Here is a 25,405-nt window from a genome sequence, read left to right on the forward strand (position 1 = left end):
TTTACTCATAATATGCATGATGTATTTATTTACTTTTTGCTATTGTGGATAAAGAACCAGTGAAATGAGTTGTTGAGTACTTGGGGGAAAATGAGAACATAGTTATGAACTAAATATACATATATATTAAAATCAGTTTGAGTCTGGTACTTTTCCAAGTGGGGTTCTTGCACAACTGTCAAGAAAGTTTTCTGAAACCTTTTGCTGTTGATCTGCAGGTGGCCTTATATCTCTTGCAACTGGTACAGGAGTTGCTGTTTCTGCCATGTGAGGATTTGATGGCACCAGGAACACAACCTGTGAAATCAATCAGAATGCCATAGGTGAGTCAATCAAATAACCTCAGGGTTTCCCTTTCCTGTCCACACAATGTCACCATCATCAGAGTCTACCCTTTCTTCCCTGAATTCAGTCTCAACATCAGTTTGGTGGGGTTTCTCAGGCATTCTTTAGAGCAGACTAGATCTACGAAAAACACTCAGCCATAGCTCTTGGCATGAGATGCTGATAGCTGGGGCTGTGGTCCTGCAAGTGGATTGATCTTCCATGTGGATGATGGTGCCCAACAAGTTAGGTAAACCAGGGTGTCATGGAAAATATAGACTCTTGTGCCAAAACTGGTTGTTCATACTGATGGCAACAGCATACCCAAATCATTGATTTGCTGGCCATGACTAAAGCATTGCAAAAACCACAGTGATCCAACAAGGCAGAAATCATTAGGAAACTAAGGAAATGCTGGTCATTCTTCTAAAGATTCAATGTGAAATGGAGTGGATGTTGGAGGAGATCCAGGAAGAGATAAAGACTTAGGCATTATATGGCCCAAAGCCATTGCTTTTCTTGATTCACACTTCCCAGTTCTGTAACCAGTGGAATCAGGGAGAGAAAAACTCAGCTCTGTAACTAATCTAGGAGCAGAAGAGAACACAGGCCTGGATATTATGATATGAATATTACTAAGGAGTTTGCTCCCTGGTTCAAATGTTTCACTTAATGAAATTACAAAATCACTGGGAATTGCTGAGAAACTCTAGCTTTTAGGGTCTTATAACTCAAGAGTCCACTACTAGAGTTAACATGATTTAATCAATCTCTCTGCTATGGGCAAGGGCTGTGGGAGTGGGGATGTGGTGTAGCACGGGCCCCCCAAAAGAAAGTAAAGAGGCACCAAATGGGGGAGAACAGCACCAGAAAAGTAATCTTGTCAAACTATTCTTATTTTATGATTTGGTTTTGGCCTTTATTTGACTAGGCCTTTGCGTAATGAAACTAATGAGCATCTCCCAGGTTTTAATATCGATTTTCTCACCCTGGAACCCTCAGTTCTTGGAAGATATCCTGTTCTAGTCTTCCTAGTTCCTCTTGGTCTCTTGTCTCCTCCCACTACCCAGTCATCTCCAGGAGACATCCTTTCTGCTCAGCAGGCAGGAGGATCTGATGCAAGTCTCAGGGTGAGAGGATGGGCCGGTGTGCACACTCACAGACAAGTGTGAAAGCCTGACTTTCTTCAGCAGCCCAGGGAATCACGCAATAAAAGAATAATGGAGTAACATCTGGCACTCTCCAGGGACCTCTCCATAGTGAAGTATTCTTTGATCTGGACTAAGAAGGGAGGCCCTTTGAAGGATTCAGGATGAAGAAAAATAGCTTTTCTTTATCCATTGTGATAGGCAGAATTGTAAGATGATACCCAGTCACCTATGCCCATGTATGATTCCCTCCCCTGCAGTTTGGGTGGGACCTGTGTATATGATGGAATAGCAAAGTTGTGAATAGGTTACTAACCAGTTGACTTTGAGTTTATCCAAAAGGAAATTATTCTGGATGGACTTGATTTAATTATTCGAGCCCTTTAAAAGAGGCTTAAATCACCAAAGACTTTTGCTCTCCTGTGGACCTCAAAGGAGAATTAAGTTGTGATGAATTCCACAGCTGAGAGGAAATAAATTCTGCCATGTGAGCGTGGAAGGGGACCAGAGGCTTCAGTTGAGACCACAGCCCCAGCCAACTCCTCGATTAGAGCCTTTTAAATTCTGAGCAGAGAATGCAGATAAGCTGTGCCCAGACTCTTGACCATGGAAACTCAAAGGTAATAAACGTGGGTTGTTTTATGCCTTTAAGTTTGTGGAATTTATTACACAGCAATAGAAAACTAATGCAGATATCTTCAAGGTAAACCTGATACTCACCCGACCAGGATTACAACAGGTTACTTTACATCCAAAGGCAGAGAGGGACACAGCAATGCAGAACTCCAGCACACTTGAAACGAGCACCATAGCATCCATACCCTAAGAACAAATTCATAACAAAGGAACATGAGGAATAGAGTTGACAAGTTCAGAACACTGACCACTGATTACAACATCAAAAGAGAAGAAGCATGGGCGAGAGGTCAGGAAAACTGGCTCCTAAATTGCAGCCATACTCTTATCTAGTTCTTATCCTGTTGAATGTCAATTATCCTCTCACTTTTTCACTAATGAAATAATCATGTTCTCCCCCACCCTCTACTTTCTAGTGTTATCGCAGATACAGAATGTGAAAATGCTATAAAGGAGGGGGGAAGAGATCATCAAGATAATAATCAACTTTGTTCTTTGAAACACTAGGAAATCCACATAGTTGACACAACAATATGATCTCATAACTTAGTAATTGTGGGCAGAGTAATAATAGCAGGTAGAATAGTAACAGACCAAAGAGGTCAACACCCTAATCCCCAGAACCTATGAATGTGACAAGTTACGTGACAAAGGAGAATTAAGTTTGTCGGTAGAATTAAGATTAATAGCTGATCATGAGATGGAGGGGTTATCCTGGATTGTCCAGTGAGCCCTAAATGATTACAGAACCCTTATAAGTGGAAACAGGAGGCAGAGGAGTTGAAGTCCAAGAGAGATTTGAAGATGTTGTACTGCTTGCTTCGAAGATAGAGGATGGGACGACAGGCCCAGGAATGTAGGCAGCCTCCAGAAGCCAGAAAAAGCAAACAAACTGATTCTCTCTTACAGCGTCCCAAGAGGAATACAACCCTGACCACTCTTTATTTTAGCCCAGTGAGACTCACTCCAAACTTTCGACCTTCAGAACTATAAAATAATACATTTATGTTGTCTTAAGTCACTAAGTTTGTAGCAATTTGTTACAGCTACGATAAGAAACTAATGCAAGAATGACCATCAAGTTAGTTGGTCCTAATCCATCTCGCCAGGGAATTGGCTTAGGTCTAATGTTTATCCAAAACACATAGTCAGATTTGAGAGACATTGGGCAGTACTCTTATTCCACAAAGTAGAATTAGATGCTTGAATTGATGCCTAGGATTCTTTGGTCTAAATATGCTCTCTTTTTTCTCCATGGATAGGGATAGTAACTCTGCTGTGGAAGAACCAAAAATCAAGACCCCAGAACACAAGTGACACTGACTCAAGTGAACCTTGAGAATATTTGCATTCATTGTTTCTTTATCTATTTACACATCTCTTCAACATACTCAGTAGCCTCTACATTTTAGGACTTGTAGGTACAGATGATAGAGCAGCAAACAAAACAGACAATTTCCCTAACTTCAAGGATTTTATCATCTAGCAGGGCAGACCAGGAGTTAACAAACTTTCTGTCAGGGGGCAGCTAGCAAATACTTTAGATTTTGCAGGACATATGATTACAAACACTCAACTCTGCTGTTACAGTGCAAAAGCAGCCATGGACAAATTTGTAAACAAATGAGTGTGGCTGTGCTGCAATAAAACTTCATTTATGAAAACAAGTGTAAGGTTGGATTTCCAACAAAAAGAAGAAAAAATACGTATAATATACATAGTTTGAGCCATATGAAACCACTGTAATTCTAGATCAAGTAGACTTGATCATTGGCAATTTCACCTGCTCCTGCTAATGATTCCATGATGTGTACGCTCCACCTTTCCTAGAAAGAGCTCACCTCTTTCTAACCTCTTTTTATAATTGTATTCAAAAGTAGGCCCTTGGGCCTTTGTCAACCTCTAACTGCCCTCCAATATTTCTATCTTTTCCTCCCAGAAGGACTGGAGCTTCCTAAAGGTGGAGGCTGGTCTTCTTATTCCTCCCAGTGTGCCAACCCTGGGACTGGGCATAATGTGTGGGCTCATAGACCACTGGACTGACTGTGCAGATACCCAGGTAGGAATAGATCTGATGCTCCAGATTCCAGGAAACTCTTATGGATGCACTCTGCTATAGGGCAGGCAGAAAAAATGCAGACAGAATAGGAATTTACGGCGGTCTCTGGGAGAAGGTGATTGAGATGAAGGCAGGACTGGCTACAGCATTTACAGGGCCTCTTGTTAAAAAAGTGTTAAGAACTTCAAAGCAGGAAGAGCAGAGCAGCAAACCAAGTGTAGAGCTCTTCTACCTGCAAAGGTCCTGTACCAGGGAAGCCAGCCCTATAAGCTGGTCCATTGTAGATTATATGCCTATCATTGTGCCCTTAAAGTCTATGAACAGAGAGAACTTCTGACACTGGAAGTAAGATTCTTCTTCAGCATACCTAAACAAAAATTATTAAAGAATAGGAGGATGAGAGGCAGGAAGTTACAGCATCGAATCTTGCTTTTGCCAATTTCTAACTGCGTGAACTTGAAAAAAAGTTTTAAGTTCTACAAATAAACTCTTTTCTGATTTTGAGAGAGCGGTAAGAAATAAAATTGCTTACTGTAAGAACTGCTAGAAATCTCAAGGAGAGTAGATTATTATAGCAAAGACACTGAAGGGTTTGTTTTGGGGTGAATATATAGCACTCAAGACTCACCTAGGGCTAGCCAGGAATGAAGAAAAGGTAACGTGATTGACCTGCATAAGAAGTTAGGAAGAATGCAGAGTTTCCAAATTTAGATGAAGAAAGGAGACAATAAGAGAAAGAACTAAGCAGTACAGTGAAGGACTGGAAGCTCAAATGGAGGGGAGATAACAGAAAACTCAGTAGTATTGAGAATGGTTGATAGACATTTTTTTTCTTTCCCAAAGATTGCCACCTGAGCTAACAACCGTTGCCAGTCTTCCCTGGTTTTTTTTCCTGCTTTTTCTCTACAAATCCCCCCAATACATAGTTGTATATTTTAGTTGTGGGTCCTTCTATTTGTAGCACATGGGATGCCACCTCACTGTGGCCTGACAAGTGGTGCCATGTCCGAGACCAGGATCTGAACCAGCGAAACCCTGGGCCGCCGCAGTGGAGCACGCAAACTTTACCACTCGGCCATGGGGCTGGTCCCATGACTTTTTAATAATAAAGATTTCATTGCATTTTAGTCTGCTGTGGTGTGGGATCCTCCCCACGCTTATGCAAAACTTCTAAAAGTTTTTTTTTTATTAAAAGACTTTATTTATTTTTTGTGAATATTCTTTTTTCTGCGAAGATTTGCCTGAGCTAACATCCACCACCAATCCTCTTCTTTTTGCTGAGGAAGATTGGCCCTGAGCTAACGTCTGTGCTCATCTTCCTCTATTTTATATGTGGGACACCTGCCACAGCATGGCTTGATCAGTGGTGCATAGATCCACGCCTGGGATCTGAATCAGCAAACCCTGAGCCACAGAAGCAGAGTGAGAACTTAACCCCTACGCCACTGGACTGGCCCCTAGAAGTTTCACTACCTACAAAATCTTGTTTAAGTGGTAATTTGAAGAAAAATGAATTACAATAATGTCTTGATGAGGGCAACTGGTACAGAATACAGAGTAGAGATTGAGAATTTACCAGGAACTGGATTTTGAGGCAAAAAGTGCTTCATCTTGCAAGGACATCCAAAAATGGTGGGAGTGATAATGGGTTATTCACCACTTATAGGATAAAGTTCAAAAGAATTTTAATTTATAATTAGAGAACCTGGTAATTACATCAGGTTCTATCAGGAAGATTTGGGACATACAGAGAGTGACACTTGGGCTCGAGTTTTAGAATAGATAATAGGACATACTTAACAGTGTTTTGAAATTGAACAGGAAAAATTATGCAAATTGCTTAGCACACTAATTATTGCAGAGTGAGTTTTCTATAACTATGAGCTTTCTTCCCACTTTCCCTCATCACATTTAGAGAAGGAACAAAGAGAGAGATGAGACATGGGCCTGACTCCTAAATAAAAGATTGCCCTAATTCTCAATCACTTCTAACTTCCCAAAGTGATTCATCAACTAGGGAACACTGATGGTTACTTTTGCCAGAGCCCGGGATCCTGTGACTTACTTCCACCAAAGTATGCCACGAAAAGAGGAAGCACTAACCATTAAAACAGATTGGACTATGGAACCATTCGCCAACTTCCGATCATAGTAAAAGTAAGGGTAATGGAAATAAGAATTAATCATGCTCATGATAGTGATTAAGATCCCTGATGCAGCAAAGATAGAGCTGGTGATGTTCACTCCTAGGCTACCTTGGACCTAGAAAGGAAGGAAAATCAATTAAACCATCCAACATCATCCTCAGATATGTCTCTATCAATCACTTTACACCCACCACTTCTTGCCCAACCCAGGCCATCTTCTCTGTCTTGATTAGTACAATAATCTCCTAACTTGTCTCTTTCTTTACAGTATTTTCAGTTCTAATCTTCTGCCCAAACACAAATATGATCCTGTTATTCCCACACTTAAATCCTTCAGAAGTCTCCCGTGAGCACATGGGATCAACTCCAATCTCCTTAGCAGGGCTTTCAAAACCCTTTAAACTTTAGCTGGACAGTCCTGTCTGCATCCATCTCCTACCACGTACTGTTTCAGGTGCCTGACTTCTAATTATTTTCTAAATACTGCTTGCCTCTCACGCCTACATGCCTTTTGTGTATTCTCTCCCTTTGCTGTCTATTCATTTTCCTACATTGTTTTCTCTCAGTGAAGTTATGGAGGCTTTTTACAAGAAGCAAAATTCCTCAAGAAAGTATGAGAGGTTTAGCGTGCCTGTAACATGAGGTAGATTTTAACCGGTATGGTTATATCTGGAAGAGATACTAGAGAGAGATTGAGGTCAGATGTGGAAAAACCATAAGTGATCATCTCCATAGTTTTATATTTATTCTTTGAGCGAAGAAAACTTAAATACAGTCTTTAGCGAGGGAAAACGTTTATTGAGATCTGGGCTTTTGCCTTTTATTGACTTTGTGAGATGCATATTGGCATGAAAGCTTTGTTTTAAATCTGCTTCTTCATTTCTAACAGGCTTATTGTGAATTTCTTTCATTGCAAACTGAATCAAAATCCTTTGTGAGCAGAGTTGGAATACATATTTTCATCAATAAGTCAATAAACATGATGCCACACCAACAATTGGCGTCACTGTCATGGGGGCTGCATCTCAATTTAGAGGGTTTGTATGACCCATCCAATTGACTTTATTCTCAGAAATTCCCTATATTTTCATAAAGATTCTCTCAGCAAGTATCTTCCCAAACTGTTCATTCTCATGTCAGTAATTCTCCATATTCTTCATCTGCCCTTTTGTTCACGTAGGACGAGGCCTTTACTACGGCTCCTACACCTTTCTAGAAACTTGAAACATTGGAATCACTCTACTTTTTACAGTAATAGCTACAGCATTCATAGGTTATGTCCTACCTCGAGTCCAAATATGTTTCTGAGGAGCAACAGTCACCCCCAACCTTCCGTCAGCCATCCCTACATTGGCACCAACCTCGTCGAGTGAATCTGAGGTGGATTCTCCATAGACAAAGCCACCCTCACCCGATTCTTCGCCTTCATATCAGCACTTCACATCAGCAGCCAAATTTTACTGCAATTTTGAGAGACTGATCCAACTAGGTAAAACTTACAATCTCTCCTGATGTTTTAAAAACAAACAAAATTTGTTTTCTCTTCTGGCAGAATACATATGTGGTTAATCCTTCTTCTTTTCGAGCAAAAATGAGGAAGCATTACTCACCAGACCTCTTGTAGTTCTAGTTCCTGCTGCAGTTGACAAGGAGCCTGAAATAAGAAACTAATGAAAAGAAAAATACGGTAAAAAAAAAAAACTTTAAATAAATATTTGAAGTCGTAACTTACCTAAACTTATGCCAAAATGTGATAAATATGTTAAACAGACAAATTATATTGGAAGAAACACAAAAATTTGTAAATAACTGTTCCCCTTTCCCAGAAACAAGAGAGAAATTCCACTGGATGAATTCACAAGAGAGTTTATCAAGCCTTTCAGAAAATGCCCAAGTGTGATGGTATTTAAACTGAGGGTACTGAAATATAAAGAAAGCTTCTCGATTTCAGATATGAAGTAACCACAATATGGTGCCAAAATTTAATAAGATATTGCAAAAGAAAAAAACCTAATGATTATTTTCGTTTAAAAATGACTATTAAAAGTTGTAAATAAAATAGTAGCAAAGAAAAATTTTAAATTCTATATTAAATGATGATTAGAATATATTATTTCATTTGACTCCATCAATTGGGTATTATTTTCCATCTAGCTAAAATGACTGGAGTCAAGTTGATGGGACGCCCTGTCTTAAACTATTTAACTGTTTGAGTTTCTGGGTTTGCTTTCAATATTTTATTTCAGAAGTTTCAAAAATTCTATCTTAATACCAAAAATCACGGATCTAAGGAACCACTTTGATAAATTTCCTCAACAAATATCTAATTATGAAGACATAGAGATGATTAACATAAACTAAGTCTCCTAGGAAAAAAGTAGCAGGGAGTCTCATCTATCAAATTATATGAAATGAAACTTGAATATGTGGAGTATTTCTTCAAAAGTCTAAATTTTTTTAATATTGAAATATTCTAACTTATGAGATTAATGGATTTAAGGAGAAAACATTAATTGCTATTCATGTTTACAATATTGATAAGACACTTAATAGTATTCAAAATTATTATTGACTTAAACATTATTTATAAATATGAAGTATTGCATTTTCCATAACATGATAGAACATCTGTCTCAGTCTTAAAGTCGTTATTATGTTTAATGGGAAACACTGGGGCCATCTCATACAGCCAAATCAAGATGAAGATGGAGACTCTTATGTACTACTATTCTTAGTATATTAACCAAAATAATTATATGAGAAAAATATTTGAAGCAAATGGTTAACATTAGAGTAATTTAAATATGAATAATATTATACTGCAAACACCCAATATTATCAACTAAAAAGTACTATAAACTCCAAGAAAATTCAGTAAAGCACATGAGAACATCTTTATATACAGAAATTATATATACATATTATAAATATGTGTGTGTTTGTGTGTTTGATGATAGGATTTGGTAAAAGAACCTACATATTTACATAGCAAAAAATATATAAGATTTCTGAGAGAAACGAACTTTATGTAGAATGTGAAAGACATATAGAAATGAAACTTTAAAATGTTCCAAAAGTACACAAAAGAAAACTGGAACAAATAGACTAATGTGGGGATAATTTTAAAGCATTGTGATAAAGGAAATATAGCTCTACTGGAGACTAAAGGGCCAAATAGAAGAGAAATTTGTGGCTGGTTCTTGGTGTTGGTTCTTGTACTGTATAAGGGAGAAAAAGAAGGCACTTCACAGGTGGACATAAAGTTGGAAGAATAACTGAAAATAGAAAAAATGTTCCCACAATTAAGCAACGGCTCATCTAGTGGGACATCTACAAGAGTCTGAGTGATGCCTCAGTTGACAAACGCAGCTCGTGCAGCTCCTGGTAATCTACCGAACATGTGTAAAGGTATAAATTATGAAAACTGATTTCCAAAGTGGTGTTGAAAAGGAAATGAAAGGGGAAGCAGAAAACGAGAGTGGTTAGATGCGTGGAATACTGGAATCGGACTGGCCTGATTTGAACCCTGATTCCCAGACCATATAATTGTGTGAGTTACTTAATCTCTCTAAGTCCCAATTTCTTCATCCATAGAATGGGGACAATGACAAATCCTTTCTCAGAAGTTTGGGATGATTGCTTGAAATGGAATTGCACATGTAAAGCACTTAGCAGAGTGCCTAGACCATAGGAAGAGTTTAATAAAAGCTACTACTGACATCAGTGTGATCAGATACATGAAGCATTGCACAACTGCCCAGAAGGAGAACAGCCTTTTCTGTTTTTCGAAGCTTGCATTTTTCTCTATAAACTGATGAAGGGGCACAAAAAGTTAGCTCCTTATAGACTTTAAATGATCTCATCCTGAACTTTGTAGATAAATGGAAACTGCAACACTTGAATAGGTTCCGTAATTCTAACACAAACCCAGTTTCTGAATGTATTTTCCTCTTGTCGGTAAGTAAAATGTGACACTGGATACTCTATTTACACTCTCACATTGCAGAGAAACTCTTCCATTTTGTTCTGGGGGGAAATTTGTTAACTCAAATTTTAATTTAACTTAAATTATAACTATTGTTGTTATACTTATGAGACAAAATATATCTAATAGCAGTTGCATTTGCTAAGCTAACCATTTGCTACAATTTGATACTTGACTATAAATTGCCTGGATACCAGCCATGTCTCTTTTGGTGACTGCTAAAAAAATTCTCATTTTGTTGAGTCTCCCTTGAGTTTCAATAAACCCTTCCCAGCCATTGAGGCGACTCTTGATTAGTCCAAGGCAATATTGGCAAATTGATGATCTTTGCCCATAGTTGGCTTGGGGATATAAAACATTTATGCACTACATAACATTTATGAACAATGACGTGTGCCAACAAGTATGATATGTTGTGCCAGCAGTCCTCAACGAGGTTACCTCAATGGGGTAACTCTGGAATTAATCACCTGCTGGAAATGACTAACTACTGGGCTTCTTGTTGTGAAATAATCAATGCTTTCAATGTTTAATCCATTCTGGTTTGAATTTTTTGCTACATGGTGCTGTAATGCAGCCTAACTGATACACATTAAATATTTAACCTGCCTAGCTTTCTTTGAGTTTTATATTATTTTATATTATTATTCCCACTTTATATATGAGAAAATTGAATCAAAAAGAGGTTAGAGATTCTTCTCAAAGTTATAGAACTACAAGATAGGGTTGAGACATGACTCTAAAGCTCAGGAAATTAACAACCATGCTATGTTGTCTCCAACTAAACCAGAGGGTATTCTGCTTACCATCACCGACCCCCAAACTGTGTACCCCGAGTGCACTGATAAGGGGCATTCGTAAGGAGCTGACGCAAATTCCAACGTGACAGTAATCATTACTATTCCCAAGCTTAAGTTCATCAGGGCAATCAGGATCTGCACAACCTAGAAATGGTGAAGAAAGTAAAAACACATTACCTACCACAAAAATGGTGCCCAAGCCACCCCCTTTCCAACCACTAAGTTACCCTCATTCTCTATCTTTTGAAATAGTCAGATGGTCTTCTTGATATTCTTCTGTCACTTTTCTTTCACATAAAGAACTGTGGATATGTTAACTTACTAAAATGACCTCTTAGGACATTTAGCCCAATTGCCTCAGTAATTTCAGGATAAAAAAGATTGTATCAGGACATACCCAAAGGTGCTTTACTGATCCCTACCTGTGATGCTACTCCTACCACAACTGTTGCTCTCCTTCACACATGTTCAAATAGAAGTGACCCAGAAATTATGAAGCAAATATTCTAGCAAGGAGAAGAAATCTAAGGCAAGAAAGAATGTACAGCGGAAGACAAAGAGAAGAGCAATATGCCATTCTCCAGGGGTCTGGGGCCTGAGGACATGAGTGAGTACAGGGGTATAAAATAGAGAAGTTGGGGTACATTCCCCATGCCACTCGAAAGGATCCAAAGTGTCACCGTGACTTTGTCCCATTGGTTTAAAGCTTGGGCTAAAGATAAACCTCTATGTTCACTGTCCTCCCACCTGCACTAGCCTGTCTTTCTTTAAACCTTCCATTTCTTTTAGGCACATCCACCTGTGACTCCAGACATAGATGCACTGAGGGTGGAAGAAGGCTAAGAAAATTTTGCAGAGGAGATAGTAACAATATGGGGCTGTCAGCTATCAGGAAGGTCTTTGGATGGGACACCACCTGGTGTACATGTGTCCCTTTCTTTCTCTAATCTTCCACGCTGAAGTTAAATATAGTTATCAGGGATGACCCACAACCCGAGAGTAGATCTGAAGTCACTATGTTTTAAATACAACTTAATCAGAAGCATGATGTAATAGAATACTGTATCATTTCACAAGTGATAGGGCTTGAAGACAAAATACTGATGTTCTTAGGGCTGGCTGATGTATTATGACACTAGTGGGGCAAAGTATTTGGTGTTAGATCTGATCCATTGTGATTCTACAACACGATTTGTCTTCTCCCAGATCTGCAACTGACTTACCCCAAGAACTTTGGGTTCCCCCTTCAAGAACTTCTCTGGCATCCCTTTCCACAGATATGAGTTTAGAGAAACATGATGTCCCGGCTGGTACATGCCAGGGCCAGCCCCTGGTGTGGTCTGTTCCATTCCTTGTATGGTTGCCGTAGCTGCAGAAAAGGTGCTACAATGAGAAATGTAATACAGGATGAGGCTGTGGAAACGTTACAACAACCTCTGGTCTACATGCCCTTCATCTATTATAATGGCTATTAGTCATCTTCGCAAAATGTCATCATTTCACAGTCCAGCCAGGAAAGTAGGACAAGGAGAGAGAGAGAGAGAAAGAGAGATTGGGAAACGCCATGTGGCATCAAGATGCTAGAAAGTATTGAAGAGATAGAAATATGAATAGAATTGATGTGAGTATTCTGGGCTCTGCAAATTAGGGAAATGTCTTCCAGGTCATATATCAAGACTGCACTCAGACTTTATCTCTATCCCTATTACGGGATATTCCCTTGATTACAAACATTTCCTATTTGAAAGATAACTTCTAAAATAGTAATAAACTGCACAGAATCATCTACATTTCAATTTACTGTATTTTGTAGTCTTCCTTTTCTAATCAGAGTACTGTGACTCAGAGCACTCTTAGAACCAGACGTCTTCCTCATGCTCATCTTTACTAAATACCATTTGCGTAACCTTGTATTTTACCCTATAAACTCTGGACTTTGGGGATTTAATTTATGATCCTGAGTCATATCCCTGGCACCAGGAACTTAAATCTCTTTTCCCATTAAAATGCTTTGAATCTCAACTTTGCAATGCATAGCAAGGACATATAAAATTATCTTTCTGAATCTCAAAACACCAACGTGATACTCTTTATGCCACTTTGTCTCCTCAATACAGTAACCCCAATCAAGTTATGTGGAGATAAGTTGAAGTCACATGAACATTTTTATCTACTCATTTGATTCCATATTTAGATGTTGCATGGCTCATTTCTATAAATTTTGAAGGAAGTAAAACTTGTTAAGACTCTGCAAAGCCACAATCAATTCTGATACCATTTATGCTTCATTGGTGCTCTGTGAAAGTCTCAAGATTGGACGTGTGTGCCCTTTTATTGGTGGCACAAAGTAAAAGAATGTTCTAGTAGCACAAATTTTCTATGTACTGGAGAAGAATTCAGATTTCTCTGGAAAGAATTATTAACTTATGTTTATACTCAGATGGCCCTCAGAACTACATTATTAGTTATCTAGCAATAACACTGATGGAAATCAGCAAAAAAATGAGTGAACTTTAAAGACAGTGAAAAAAAGTCCTAATGAAAACAAAAGATTAATCATTTAAGACATTAATTTAATTTGGTTAAATATACATTCCAAGTTATGTAAAGCAGTAAAATGAAAAGTACAAAATAAGAAATCATTAAATAAAAAGTTAAATTAAAAAATTAAAAAAATAAGACAGAAAACTGTAATTAATAATTCATAAGCAATACATAATGTGAAACAGATTAAAATAGTTAAGATCAAGAAGTACATAAGAGGATGTAACCCAAAATTCAGCGTTTCTTCTATTCTAGAAAATTTCCTAAATCAATATAGAGAAAGAAATTTGGAACTCCATTTTGAAGCTGAGAAACAACTAAAATCCCCATAACTCAGATGAAAAGACTGTAAAAAGCAACCAAGATTGCATGAGGATGAAATTAGGGGAAATGTAGGGAGAGTGTCAAAGAATCAGGTCCCTACGGCCACAGATTTTGAGATTACACTTCTCAAAGATAAGAGGCTCACTGAACCTCTACATATGTTTTCTACAAACATATATTCTTGTTTATAATCCTGAGAATGAAGGCACCATTTGATAGCTGTAACTCTCTGCACAAGTATAGTTCTGAGAAGTAAAAGGCAGAAATAAAAGAGAAATCACATGAAAAAGCCCCTTTTGTAGAAAGCCATCTGTCTCTAAATAAGTCTTACATTGGAGTCCACAAAGAAGGGAGCATGCGTTCCTAGTGTAAGTCCCCAAGAAATCACACAGATTAGGATCATTGTAATATATCATCACGATCACAGATCATCAAATGCACAAAAACCAAGATACCATAAGATTTATCAATGAGAAACACCAAGTGCATCAGATATTAGCATAATCAAACACAGACTATGTAATAAATGTGGATAAAACATTCAAAAGAAAATGGAATCACAAAAGCTAAAATCTACAAAGTGCAAAAAAGTGATACGACAAATTTAAAATGTGAACAAAGATAATGTTGACATTTAAAATAAATTAGTCAATGTGTTAAATAGCAAGGAACAACTGAAAAGAGAATTAGTGAACTGGAAGGTAAAGCTGAAGAAATCAACCAGAAGCCATGTAGAGAGACAAGGAAATATTCATGATAGAATACAGGTTAAAAGATAAGAAGTGAAGAATGAAAAGCTCTAGAATATGTATAAGTAGAGAACTATAAAGAGAAAAAAAATGTAGGATAGGCCAAATTGGCAACATTTGGAATGATAACTGTATATTTTCTTTAACTGGTGCAATACTTAAACCCACAGACACAGGTCATATAACATACACCAAGCAGTATCTTTAACAGATCTATACTGGAACACAATATAAAGAATTTAAAGATAGCAAAGAACAAAGATGATCTTCAAAGTAGTAGAAAAGTGAGATCACACGCAAAGTAAGGGCAATTAGATTGATAACAATGCAAGCCAGAAAACCACAGAAAAATATGTTTGAAACAACTGTAGACCTAGAGTTCGTTATGCACCAAAGCTGTACTTTAAGAACAAGGGTAAGGGGCCCGTCCAGTGGGGCAGTTGTTAAGTTCAGACTTTCCGCTTCTTGGCAGCCCAGGGTTCCCTGGTTCGGATCCCAGGTGTGGACATGGCACAACTTGGCAAAAAGCCATGCTGTGGTAGGCGTCCCACGTATAAAGTCGAGGAAGAGGGGCACAGATGTTAGCTCAGGGCCAGTCTTCCTCAGTGAAAAGAGGAGGATTGGCAGTAGTTAGCTCAGGGATAATCTTCCTCAAAAAAAGAAAAAAAAGATCAAGGGTAAAATAAAGACATCTTCAGATAAGTAAACACCTGACAGAGTTTGCCAGCACATTTACTAAACAGAACTTCTACATGATGTGCTTCGAAAGTAAGGCATATGAAACCCAGAAGGATGTTCCTCGATATAAGAAGGAACGGTGAGCAAAGAAACTGGTGAACTTGCGTGTACACAAATTGTTTGTACAAAATAAGAACAACAATATCTAATGTATTAGGTTAAAAATGAAGACAAAACATAAAATACTAGATCTTCCTTTCCATTTGGATATCTTTTATTCCTGTTTCTTGCCTAATTGCTCTGGCCAAAGACTCCAGTACTATAATTTTTAAAGAAATCACCATACTGGTTTCCGCAGCGGTGGCACTATGTTACATTCCCACCAACACCACACAAGGCTCCAATTTCTCCACCTCCTTGCCAAACTTCGTAGTGTCTGTTTTTTTGAAAATAGACTTCTAAGTGGGTATGAAGTGGTATCTCATTGTGGTTTTGATTTTCAGTTTCCTAATGACTAGCGACGCTGAGCCTCTTTTCACCTGATTATTGCCGATTTGTATATCTTATCGGAGAAATGTCTATTCAAGTATTTTGCCCATTGTTGGAAGAAGTTTTTTGTTTCTTTGTTGTGGAGTTCTTTATATATTCCGGATATCAATCCCTTATCAGATAACTGATTTGCAAATATTTTCTCCATTCCATGGATTGCCTTTTCACTCTGTTGATAGTCTCCTTTTATGAACAAAAGTTTTTAATTTTGATAAAGTCCAACTTATCTATTTTTTGTTGTTGTTGCCCATGCTTTGCTTTTTGTGTCATATCCAAGAAATCATTGCCAAATTTAATGTCATGAAAATTTCAATCTATGTTTTTTTCTATGACTTTTATAATTTATCTCTTAAATTTGGGTCTTTGATGTATTTTGAACTAACTTTTGTACATATATGGTGTAAAGTAAGGGTCAACTTCAATTTTTTGTTCTTGATGTTGAGGCAGATTCGCCCTGAGCTAACATGTCTGCCAATCCTCCTCTATTTTGTATGTGGGTCACCAGGACAGCATGGCTGACAAGTGGTATAGGTCCATGTCCAGGATCCAAACACATGAAACTGGCCCACTGAATTGGAGCGTGCTGGACTTAAGTAGTACGCCACAGGGCCAGACCATCAACTTCATTCATTTGCATATGGATATCTAGTTTTCCCAACACTATTTTTTGAAAAGAGTGTCCTTTCCCCATTTAAAGGTCTTGGCACCCTTGTTAAATATCACTTGACCATATATGTGAGGATTTATATCTGGGCTATTTTATTCCATTGATCTATATGTCTATTTTTATACTAGTACCACACTGTTTTGATTACCATGGATTTGTAGTTAGTTTTTAAATCAAGAAGTGTGAGACCTCCAAAATTGTTCTTAGTTTTCAAAATTGTTTTGGCTATTCAGATTCCCTTGAGATTCCATATGAATTTTAGGATGGAATTTTCTATTTCTTTGAGAAAATGTGTCATTGGGATTTTGATAGGTACTGCATTGAATCTTTTCAATACTTCAATCTTAACAGTATTAAGTTTTCCAGGCCATGAACACGGGGTGTCTCTCCATTTATTTGTGTCATCTTCAATTTCTTTCAACAATGTTTTGTAGTCTTTGGTGTGAAGGTCTCCCCTCCATTAGTTAAGTTTATGCCTAAATATTTTTTTGATGCTATTGTAAATGGAATCATTTTCTTAATTTCCTTTTCAGATGGTTCCTTGTTATTGTATAGAAAAGCAACTAATTTTTGTGTGCTGATTCTGTATCCTGAAACTTGGTTGAATTCATTTCTTACTTCTACGACTGTTTTGTGTATGGAATCTTTAGAGTTTTCTACATATAAGAGCATGTCATGCCTTTTATTTCTTTTTGTTGTCTAATTGATCTGACCAGGATTTCTATTTTTATCTTGAATAAATTGGCAAAAGCAGGCGTCCTTGTCTTATTCCTGATCTTAGAGGAAAGCTTTCATTCTTTTACCATTGGGTATGATGTTGACTGTGTGTTTTTCATATATGGTCTCTACTATGTTGAGGTAGTGTCCTTCCACTGCTAGTTTTCTGGATGTTTTATTCATGAGAGGATGTTGAATTTTTCCAATGCTTTTTCTACATTAATTCAGATCATGTATTGTGTCATTCTGTTAATATGATATATTACATTGATCCATTTGCATATGTTGAACTATCCTTCCATTCTAGGTATAAGTCCCACTTGATCATAGAATGTAATCTTTTTAGTATGCTGTTGAATTTGATTTGCTAGTACTTTGTTGAGGATATTTGTATCAATAATCAAAAGGGATAGTGGTCTGTAGTTTTCTTTTCTTGTAATGTCTTTATTTGGCTTTGGTATTAGGGTAATGCCAGCCTCAGAGAATGACTTAGGAGTTGCTCCTTCCTCTTGAATTTTTTGTAAGAGTTTGATAAAGATTGATGTTAATTCTTCTTTAAATGTTTAGTAGATTTCACCAGTGAAGGTTTCTTGTCCTTGACTTTTCTCTTTTGGAGAAGTTTTTAACTATTCATTCAATCTCCTTACTAGCTATAGTGCTCTCCCCATTTTCTATTTCTTTATGATTCAGTCTAGGTAGGTTGTATGTTTCTAGAAGTTTGTCCATTTCATTTAGGTTAACCCATTTTCTTGAGTACAATTTTTCATGGTACTCTCTTATAATCATTTTATTATTTCTGTAAAATTGGTAAAAATGTCTTCTCTTTTATTTCTAATTTTTCTTATTCGAGTCTTCTATCTTTTTGTCTTAGTTAATCTAGCTAAATTTTTGTCAATTGTGTTGATCTTTTGAAGAACCGACTCTTGGTTTCATTGATTCTGTCTACTAGCTTTTGTTTTTTTTTTTTGAGCTGTTTCATGTTTTAACTTATCCAAGTCTCATTCCTCTCTGCCAACTCTGTGCTCTGTGTTATCCCTGAAAAGCAGAAGCCTTAGAACCAAGGCAGCTGTAAAAACCAGTAGCCTAACGGCCTATGAGAGAGTTAGAACAGGATTGGAAACCCCTAAAATGCCCCATCCCCAGAGAATTGCCACTATTTGATCTGTTTGACAACTCTCTGTAAAAGCTCCATTCATGCATCTTGGCTTTATTTGATCTTACTTAGGGTTCCTTCGGTGAGTGAAGCCCTCACCTCAAGGTGTTTGTCAAAAACAATCACCAGAAATTGTTTAATTCACAGTTTCCTGAGGCAGTGATAGGTCTTGGGGCAAAGAAAAAGCTGGATAAAAATTAAAAACTTAGGGGCTGGCCTGGTGGCACAACAGTTAAGTTGGCATGTTCCATTTTGGTGGCCTGGGGTTCACCGGTTTGGAGCCCGGGTGTGGACCTACACACCACTTGTCAAGTCATGTTATGGCATGCGTCCCACATATAAAGTAGAGGAAGATGGGTACGGATGTTAGCTCAGGGCCAGTCTTCCTCATCAAAAAGAGGAAGATTGGCAGAAGATATTAGCTCAGGGCTAATTCCCCCCCAAAACAATTAAAAACTTAAAATAATAAATAACAGGAATGAGATACGTGCAGGGAGCTTTGAAAAAATCATGATATATCCCTGGGAATCTAGAAAGCCATGTACATGTGAAGGGTTGTGTGCAAGGCCAGGAAAGACTTGAGAATTCTCTAATTCTTCAACTATGACTGATCTTTAAGTTCTGTGCAAATAAGAAGGAAAGGCAAAGACAGAGTTGTAAACTACTGGAGCATTGAAGTTGTCCCAATACATAAACACTCACAGCCTAACAGAAAAGAATGGGAAGCAAACTATTTTAAGGCTCCTAAGGATATCTGTTAAGTCATTACCTGACCGTTAAGCCAATCAAGCAGAAACTTCAATGTCAACAGATTGCAAAAAATACAGACTTCACAAGAGAGATCAAGGAGTCATTAAACAAACAAACAAAAAATAGCAACAGACAAGCAAAAAAAAAAAACAATAGCCACAACAAAAATGAATTCTTGGGATGGGATAGTCTTTAAAAGGATCAACAAAGTTGGAAAACCTGTAACTAGATTGAACAAGAAAAAGTATGAGAAGAAATTTCTAAAATCAGGAATGAAAAAGGGAGCATGATTACCATCCTAACGGAAATAAAAAAATATAAGGAAATATTAGGAACAATTGTATACCAATAAATTAGATAACTTTGATGAAATGGTCAAATTCCTATAGAGAGACTAACTAGCAAAACTGACTTATGATGAAATACAAAGGCTATGTAGGTCTATAACAGGAAATTACATTAGTAATTAAAAAATTCCTACAAAGAAAAGCCCAGGCTCATATGATTTCAATGGTGAATTCAGTTAAGCATTTTAAAAAGAATTAATAACCTTTCTTCAAAAGCTCTTTAAAAAATGAGAAAGACACAACCCAATTCATTGTAAAAGAATGTTAAAGAACAAAGTCAGACCATTCCTCACACAAAATAAAAAAATTAACTCTAAATGTATTAAAAACCTAAATATAAGAGCTAAAAATATAAAACTATTAGAAGAAAACATAAGAGTTAGTCTTTGTGAAGTTGGGTTAGACAATGGTTTCTTAGCTGTAAAAATAAAAGCTCAATCAACCAAAAAGAAAAAAAAAACGGATACATTAGACATCTTCAAAATTAGAAATTTTCCTACTTCCAAGGGCACCATGAAAGCAGTGCAAAAACAACTCACAGAATGAGAGAAGATATTTTCAAATCCTTTATCTGATGAAGGACTTGGATCCAGACTATATAAAGAATTCTTACAATTCAATGATAACAAAAGCAGAAAAAAAACCCATCTTAAAAATGGGCAAAGAATTTGAATAGGTATTTCTCCAAAGAAAATATGCAAATGGCTGACAAGCACAGGAAAAAAAATGCTCAACATCATTTGTCATTTAGGAAATGTAAATCAAGGGCCCAGCCCCCGTGGCCGAGTTGTTGAATTTCTGTGAGCTCTGCTTTGGCGGGGGTTCAGATCCTGGGTGCGGACCCACTCCATTCACCAGCCATGCTGTGGAAGTATCCCACATACAAAAAATAGAGGAAGATCGGCACAGATGTTAGCTCAGGGCAAATATTCCTTATCAAAAAAATGTAAATCAAAACCGCAGTAAGATAGCACTTCACACCTACTAGGATGGAAAAAATAGAGACACAGTAATAAGTGATATTGAGAATGTGGAGAAATTGGAGCCATCAAACATTGATGTTGAGATTGAAAATCGGTGCATCCACTTGGGAAAAGAGTTTGGAAGTAAGTACCTCAAAACCTTAAGAGCAGACTTAGCATATGACCCACAATTCCACTCCCAGGCATATACCAGAGAGAAACAAAAACGTATCAAGTCCACATAAAAACTTGTATATGCATTTTTTTAGTGGTGTTATCCAGGATGGCCAAAAGAAGGAAACACACCAAATGTCCATGAACTGATGAGTGGACAAATGTGCAAACAAAATAGTTCTCGCATTCACCAGACTAGTAGAGTGGATCTTCTTAAGTGAAGATGTTCTGGAATTATACCACCTAGATTTAAATTCCAGCTCTGTCACTCTTTAATCAAGTTGCTTAATCTTGTGTTTCTATAACTCTGTACTGTAAATAATAGTGCCTACCTCTTGTGGGAATTTAGTAATGAGATCATGCATTTAAACCAGTGCACGTCATGTAACGAATACTAAATACATGCTATTATTATTCCTGTTACTACTGTTATTTACCCATTTTTTGGCTATCCATATAAAACAAACTTCTTCTCACACTTCCTGCCATTCAAGGACATGCTAGAGAGGGATTTTGGTTCCTGACATCCTCCTGCTCCCACTTGCTCCTGTCATAGAGGATGTGGAGAGGCAGAGGAGAGGGGCTTATATGATTTGTTAGAGTATGTTATCCAGTGTGCCACGTGGTCAGTGGTTGAGGCTTCCTCTCTTTTGCAGTTTGTCTCAAAGATTGTTCAAAAAGGTCAGGATTGTCCTCTGTGTTCTGCTCTCATGGAATAAGCTACATACAAGACTACGTAGAGGCAGGCCATTAAACTCTCCTCTTTATCTTGCAGTCTGTCCCAATGATAACTGAGTTTGTGAGATGGGTTACATATTACATGTTATTGAGTGGGTATGTTCAGACTTTTCTGTATACATGAGCATCCCCTGAGCAGAACCCAAGATCTCAATTTAGAGCTAAGAGCATAAAATAGGTAGCTTTCTTCTTGGCCTTCAATCGAATCCACATCCTCTAATCCAGTTTTTCTTGGCAGATCTACCCCTCTGAACTTAATTTAAAGTCATTATAATAAAGCCCATAATTTGATCTTCATTTAACAACTTGTTCCAGAGGGGAATAGGGAGAATTTTAACTTTGAACCTTAGAAGACCTAAACAGAAGATATCCAGTCTTCCTCAACATTTTTCTTTCAAAAAATTAATGGTGCAATGAAAAGTATGTAGAGGAGATTATTTTGAAGTTCCTAACATCACACAGCAAAAGCTACAGGTAACAAGAACTATAAGAGGATTGTGGGATTCCAAGTGTTTTCCTTAATGGAAGATCCAACAATTCACGCAGGTTTTCATGTTAAACAACATGGTAGTTTTCCACTGATGCCTTCTTTTATCCACCCTCCATGTCCAAATGAGTCATGTTCTTCTCACCCTACACAACCTTTTCTCCCACATCCTCAGGCTTAGCTATCTTCCAATTTTCATGAGGAACGTTGTCAAAGCCACTTAATGTTCTCCTGTGTCCTCTTGTGACCCCATATGTCCAGTTCATTCTCTACTTTGTAGCCAGAATGATCATGTTAAAGTACAAAAACAATTTTGTCAGTCTCCTCCCTAAAATCCTTCCTTGGCATCCCAGTACCCTTACTCTAAAGCTTAAATGGGTAATGTTGTTGATAGGAGCAGCTCTGCTGCTTCAGCTCCTATCTATTATCCTAACCTTACCTTGAATCGCTCTCTTTTTATTTTTGGACTATATTTTGGACACAAATATATTGGACTTATTTTAATACTTCCAGAGAAACATTTTCATTCTTATAAGGGGGTATTTGCACACGTTGAACCAATTTCAAGAATGTTCCGCCCCTCCAACAGACACCCCACAACAACAATCCCCAAGGATTTGATCTCGTCACACACTGACAGTACTTTACAATCTCTGCCTTCTCTCAGGTACAGCTCCCCAGCTCCTCCATTCCCCAAACAGGGCTTACTCAACCTACTATGGCAACGAGGGGTTTAAGAAATCTTAGTCATTTCTTTCATACATTATAGAGACCAAAAGTGTTGTAAAGGTCAGTACCAATGATTCTTCTTCATCCAACTGAATGTGTACCTGAGCTTACCTCTCTGTAATGCAAAGGAACCTCTGCATTGATCTCTCAGACATACATTCAGACTCAGTATTTAGGAAACTTAGGTTCAGTCTTAGCAAACATTGTTTCTCCCTCTCTATATAATAAGACTGTGAGGATACCCAGAGCAGACATTACGTTAAAATAAGGCTTTCAAATGACTTTTGTGTTCTTTCCATAGTTCTGTGGCAACACAAGTCAGGTCTTGGTCACCCAGGCCCAGTGCTCTGTCTTTCCAAATACTCTGGCTATAAGTTCATATAACCACTCCTACCTTCATCCCATAGAAATCCATGTTTTAATTATCTAGGAAGGTGAATTCCTCAAGGGCAAAAATTTGTGGATATCCTCCAGGGCTCAAGTTTCCTGTATACATATAGCTAGGAAGCTAAAACAGCAGAGAATATTGGATAGAGATGAGAGACAATTCTTCCAGATTGGGGAAGATGCTGAATCCTGGTCTTGCCACATCACCTGTGACATATATTGGGCCAGTGACGACTACAGCGTCTTTTTTTTATTGTTGTCCCTGTTACAGATGTGGAGAAACTAGAAAACACCTCTCTTCTTCTACTGGCTCCAATCTCCTTATGGATCAGCAGCAACATCAATCTTTGGTTTCCTTATTTTTATGTCACCATCCCCCACATGGGTCACCATTGCCAAGGAGGGAGCATGAGGAGGACCTGCCTTTTCTTCCTTCTCAAATTTATGAAATAGAAGACAGGCCCAAAGGAAGACCTGAACTTGGATGGTTTGATGGAAGATGATGACGGTAATGTAGAAATTGTTACCTGAGCAGAGAAAAAGCCTGTACTAGTAATTGAGAAGTCTGGGTTCTACTCCTCGCTCTTTTACTAACTCGTGTGACTCTAGGCAAGTTACATCCTTTCTCCAGCTTTCATTTACTTCATCCAAGGAAAGAATGCATTGTGCACAACTGCCTTCAAGCCTTTCTGATCCCCAGAATGCTAAGAATCTACAAAACCTCTTTCATTAGAAAACTTCCTCATGAGCAGCCTCAGTTTATGGCTTGGGTGTCTCATGAATGGTGTCAAAGATAGTTGGAGAACTAAAGCAGGGCACCGTTTATCTCAGGGCCTGCATAAGACTGGGGAATCTACCTTTGCCTTACAACATCTCCACCAAATTCTGCAGGTGGCAGATCGTTTCTTAAATGTCAAATATAAAAAAAAAAGTCAAGAAAGAGAAGAAAGACCATGGAAGAAGGGACATCAAGAGTACATGAAATAATTAGTTAAAAGTGTAAAATGTTGATTTCAAGTTTCCTGAGAGCCTGGGGGTTTATAGAACAAAAGTAACTAAAACCAGTTCATCCAGCATCATCCATTAGGAGGCTGTCCTTATCCCCATCTTCTGCAGCAAATATCATTCCCCAAACCCCCAAAATGTACATTTAAAGTTGCACTCAACCCTCCCCAACTTGGAATACCACCTTGTACCATGGGAGGTAACCTTATCTTCTCTCATTCCTCTCCCAGGAGTCTTAGAACCAGTGGCTGAGGAAACCATCAGTCCCAAAGCCTAGGAATGCTTGTCCCTGGACCTACCTTTCTTCAATCCAGTAACATATGCGTGTGTCTTAAGAGTGCTGGAGACTCTGGTAACGTGTCTTCAGTTCAGATTACAATCACTCGCCCCAACTTCACATCTCAGTTTAGATCTGAATTCCTCTCCTAGCAATTTTTCTAAATCCCAAAGGCGGTGTAAAGTATTTCTGACAATCAGAGCTAGTTCCTTTTTTACATCGGAAGTGATAATTGAGCCTGTGTTCCTAATATGGGTGTGGAAGTCTATTGTGAAATTTGCTAAACAAGCAGTGACTGCCTCATAGAGTCTTTTACAGGAAAATAATAGTGGTTATTACCACTATTAGTGGTATATCCGTGTATATAGTGTTTATCAGTGGAGATCAGTGGTTGAGGATTTACTGTATGTCAGACTCTGCTCAAGGCCTTTATATCCATATACTAATTTAATGGCATTTGAAAATCATTTGGAAAGCCCCTTTTCACAATTTCACACATTTGCCCTGTCTCCTAGAGAACTGTGTGTTGCCATTCTAGACACAACTTAAAAGTATTGTTTATGTGAAATTCCACCATTAGAGATGAATGTCTATAAAATGTCGACAAATTGTTTGCATAGCAATAATTAATGTGGCACTTTCCTATATCAAAGAGGAAGTTGGTATCATAGAAAGAGCCTGCCCTTTGACAAAGACAAACTCAATACCAATCATTTATTGCATGACTTTGTTATTTCTCTAAACCTAAGATTCCCCATTTGTAATATAAAATCAATAGTTAGTTTACATGGAGGAGGAATGCAGAGTGGTGTTCAGTTCTCATTCATTCAACATTTTCTTAGAGAAAATTACTATGAGCCTAACAGTACATAATATGCTGCAGATAAAATGGTGGAAAATGATAGAGATCCTGACCTCAATGAGCTAATAGATTATGGGGCATCAGGACAAGTAAACATACCATCGAAATCCAGGATAATCAGTTCTCTGCAACTTAAAGAAGAGAATTCTAAGAGACCTCATAGGAGGATCATTTAATCCAATCTTGGTGAAGCAGAGGAGAATTCCT

At 37.8% G+C, this 25,405-nt stretch overlaps 1 protein-coding gene across 3 annotated transcripts; it reads right to left on the reverse strand.

Annotated features, from left to right (window-relative positions):
- On the reverse strand, nt 1-24,563 carry LOC103553479 (membrane-spanning 4-domains subfamily A member 4A-like). Of its 3 annotated transcripts, none has more exons than XM_008524074.2 (7): nt 24,359-24,563; nt 12,323-12,482; nt 11,106-11,243; nt 7,925-7,981; nt 6,271-6,429; nt 2,193-2,294; nt 1-297 (listed from the first exon to the last, which is right to left on the reverse strand). In XM_008524074.2, the coding sequence occupies exons 2-7, from the start codon at nt 12,446-12,448 to the stop codon at nt 133-135; spliced, it is 747 nt and encodes a 248-aa protein (XP_008522296.1). In that variant the 5' UTR covers nt 12,449-12,482; nt 24,359-24,563; the 3' UTR covers nt 1-132. The 3 variants fall into 3 exon arrangements, with proteins under 3 accessions (XP_008522296.1, XP_008522298.1, XP_070420124.1); XM_008524076.2 differs by having other exon boundaries at nt 12,323-12,468; nt 24,359-24,557; XM_070564023.1 differs by lacking the exon at nt 6,271-6,429 and having other exon boundaries at nt 24,359-24,534.
- Between the last annotated feature and the right edge of the window lie 842 nt (nt 24,564-25,405).

This window comes from Equus przewalskii, chromosome 11 (assembly GCF_037783145.1).
Source record: "Equus przewalskii isolate Varuska chromosome 11, EquPr2, whole genome shotgun sequence".
NCBI lineage: Eukaryota > Metazoa > Chordata > Mammalia > Perissodactyla > Equidae > Equus > Equus przewalskii.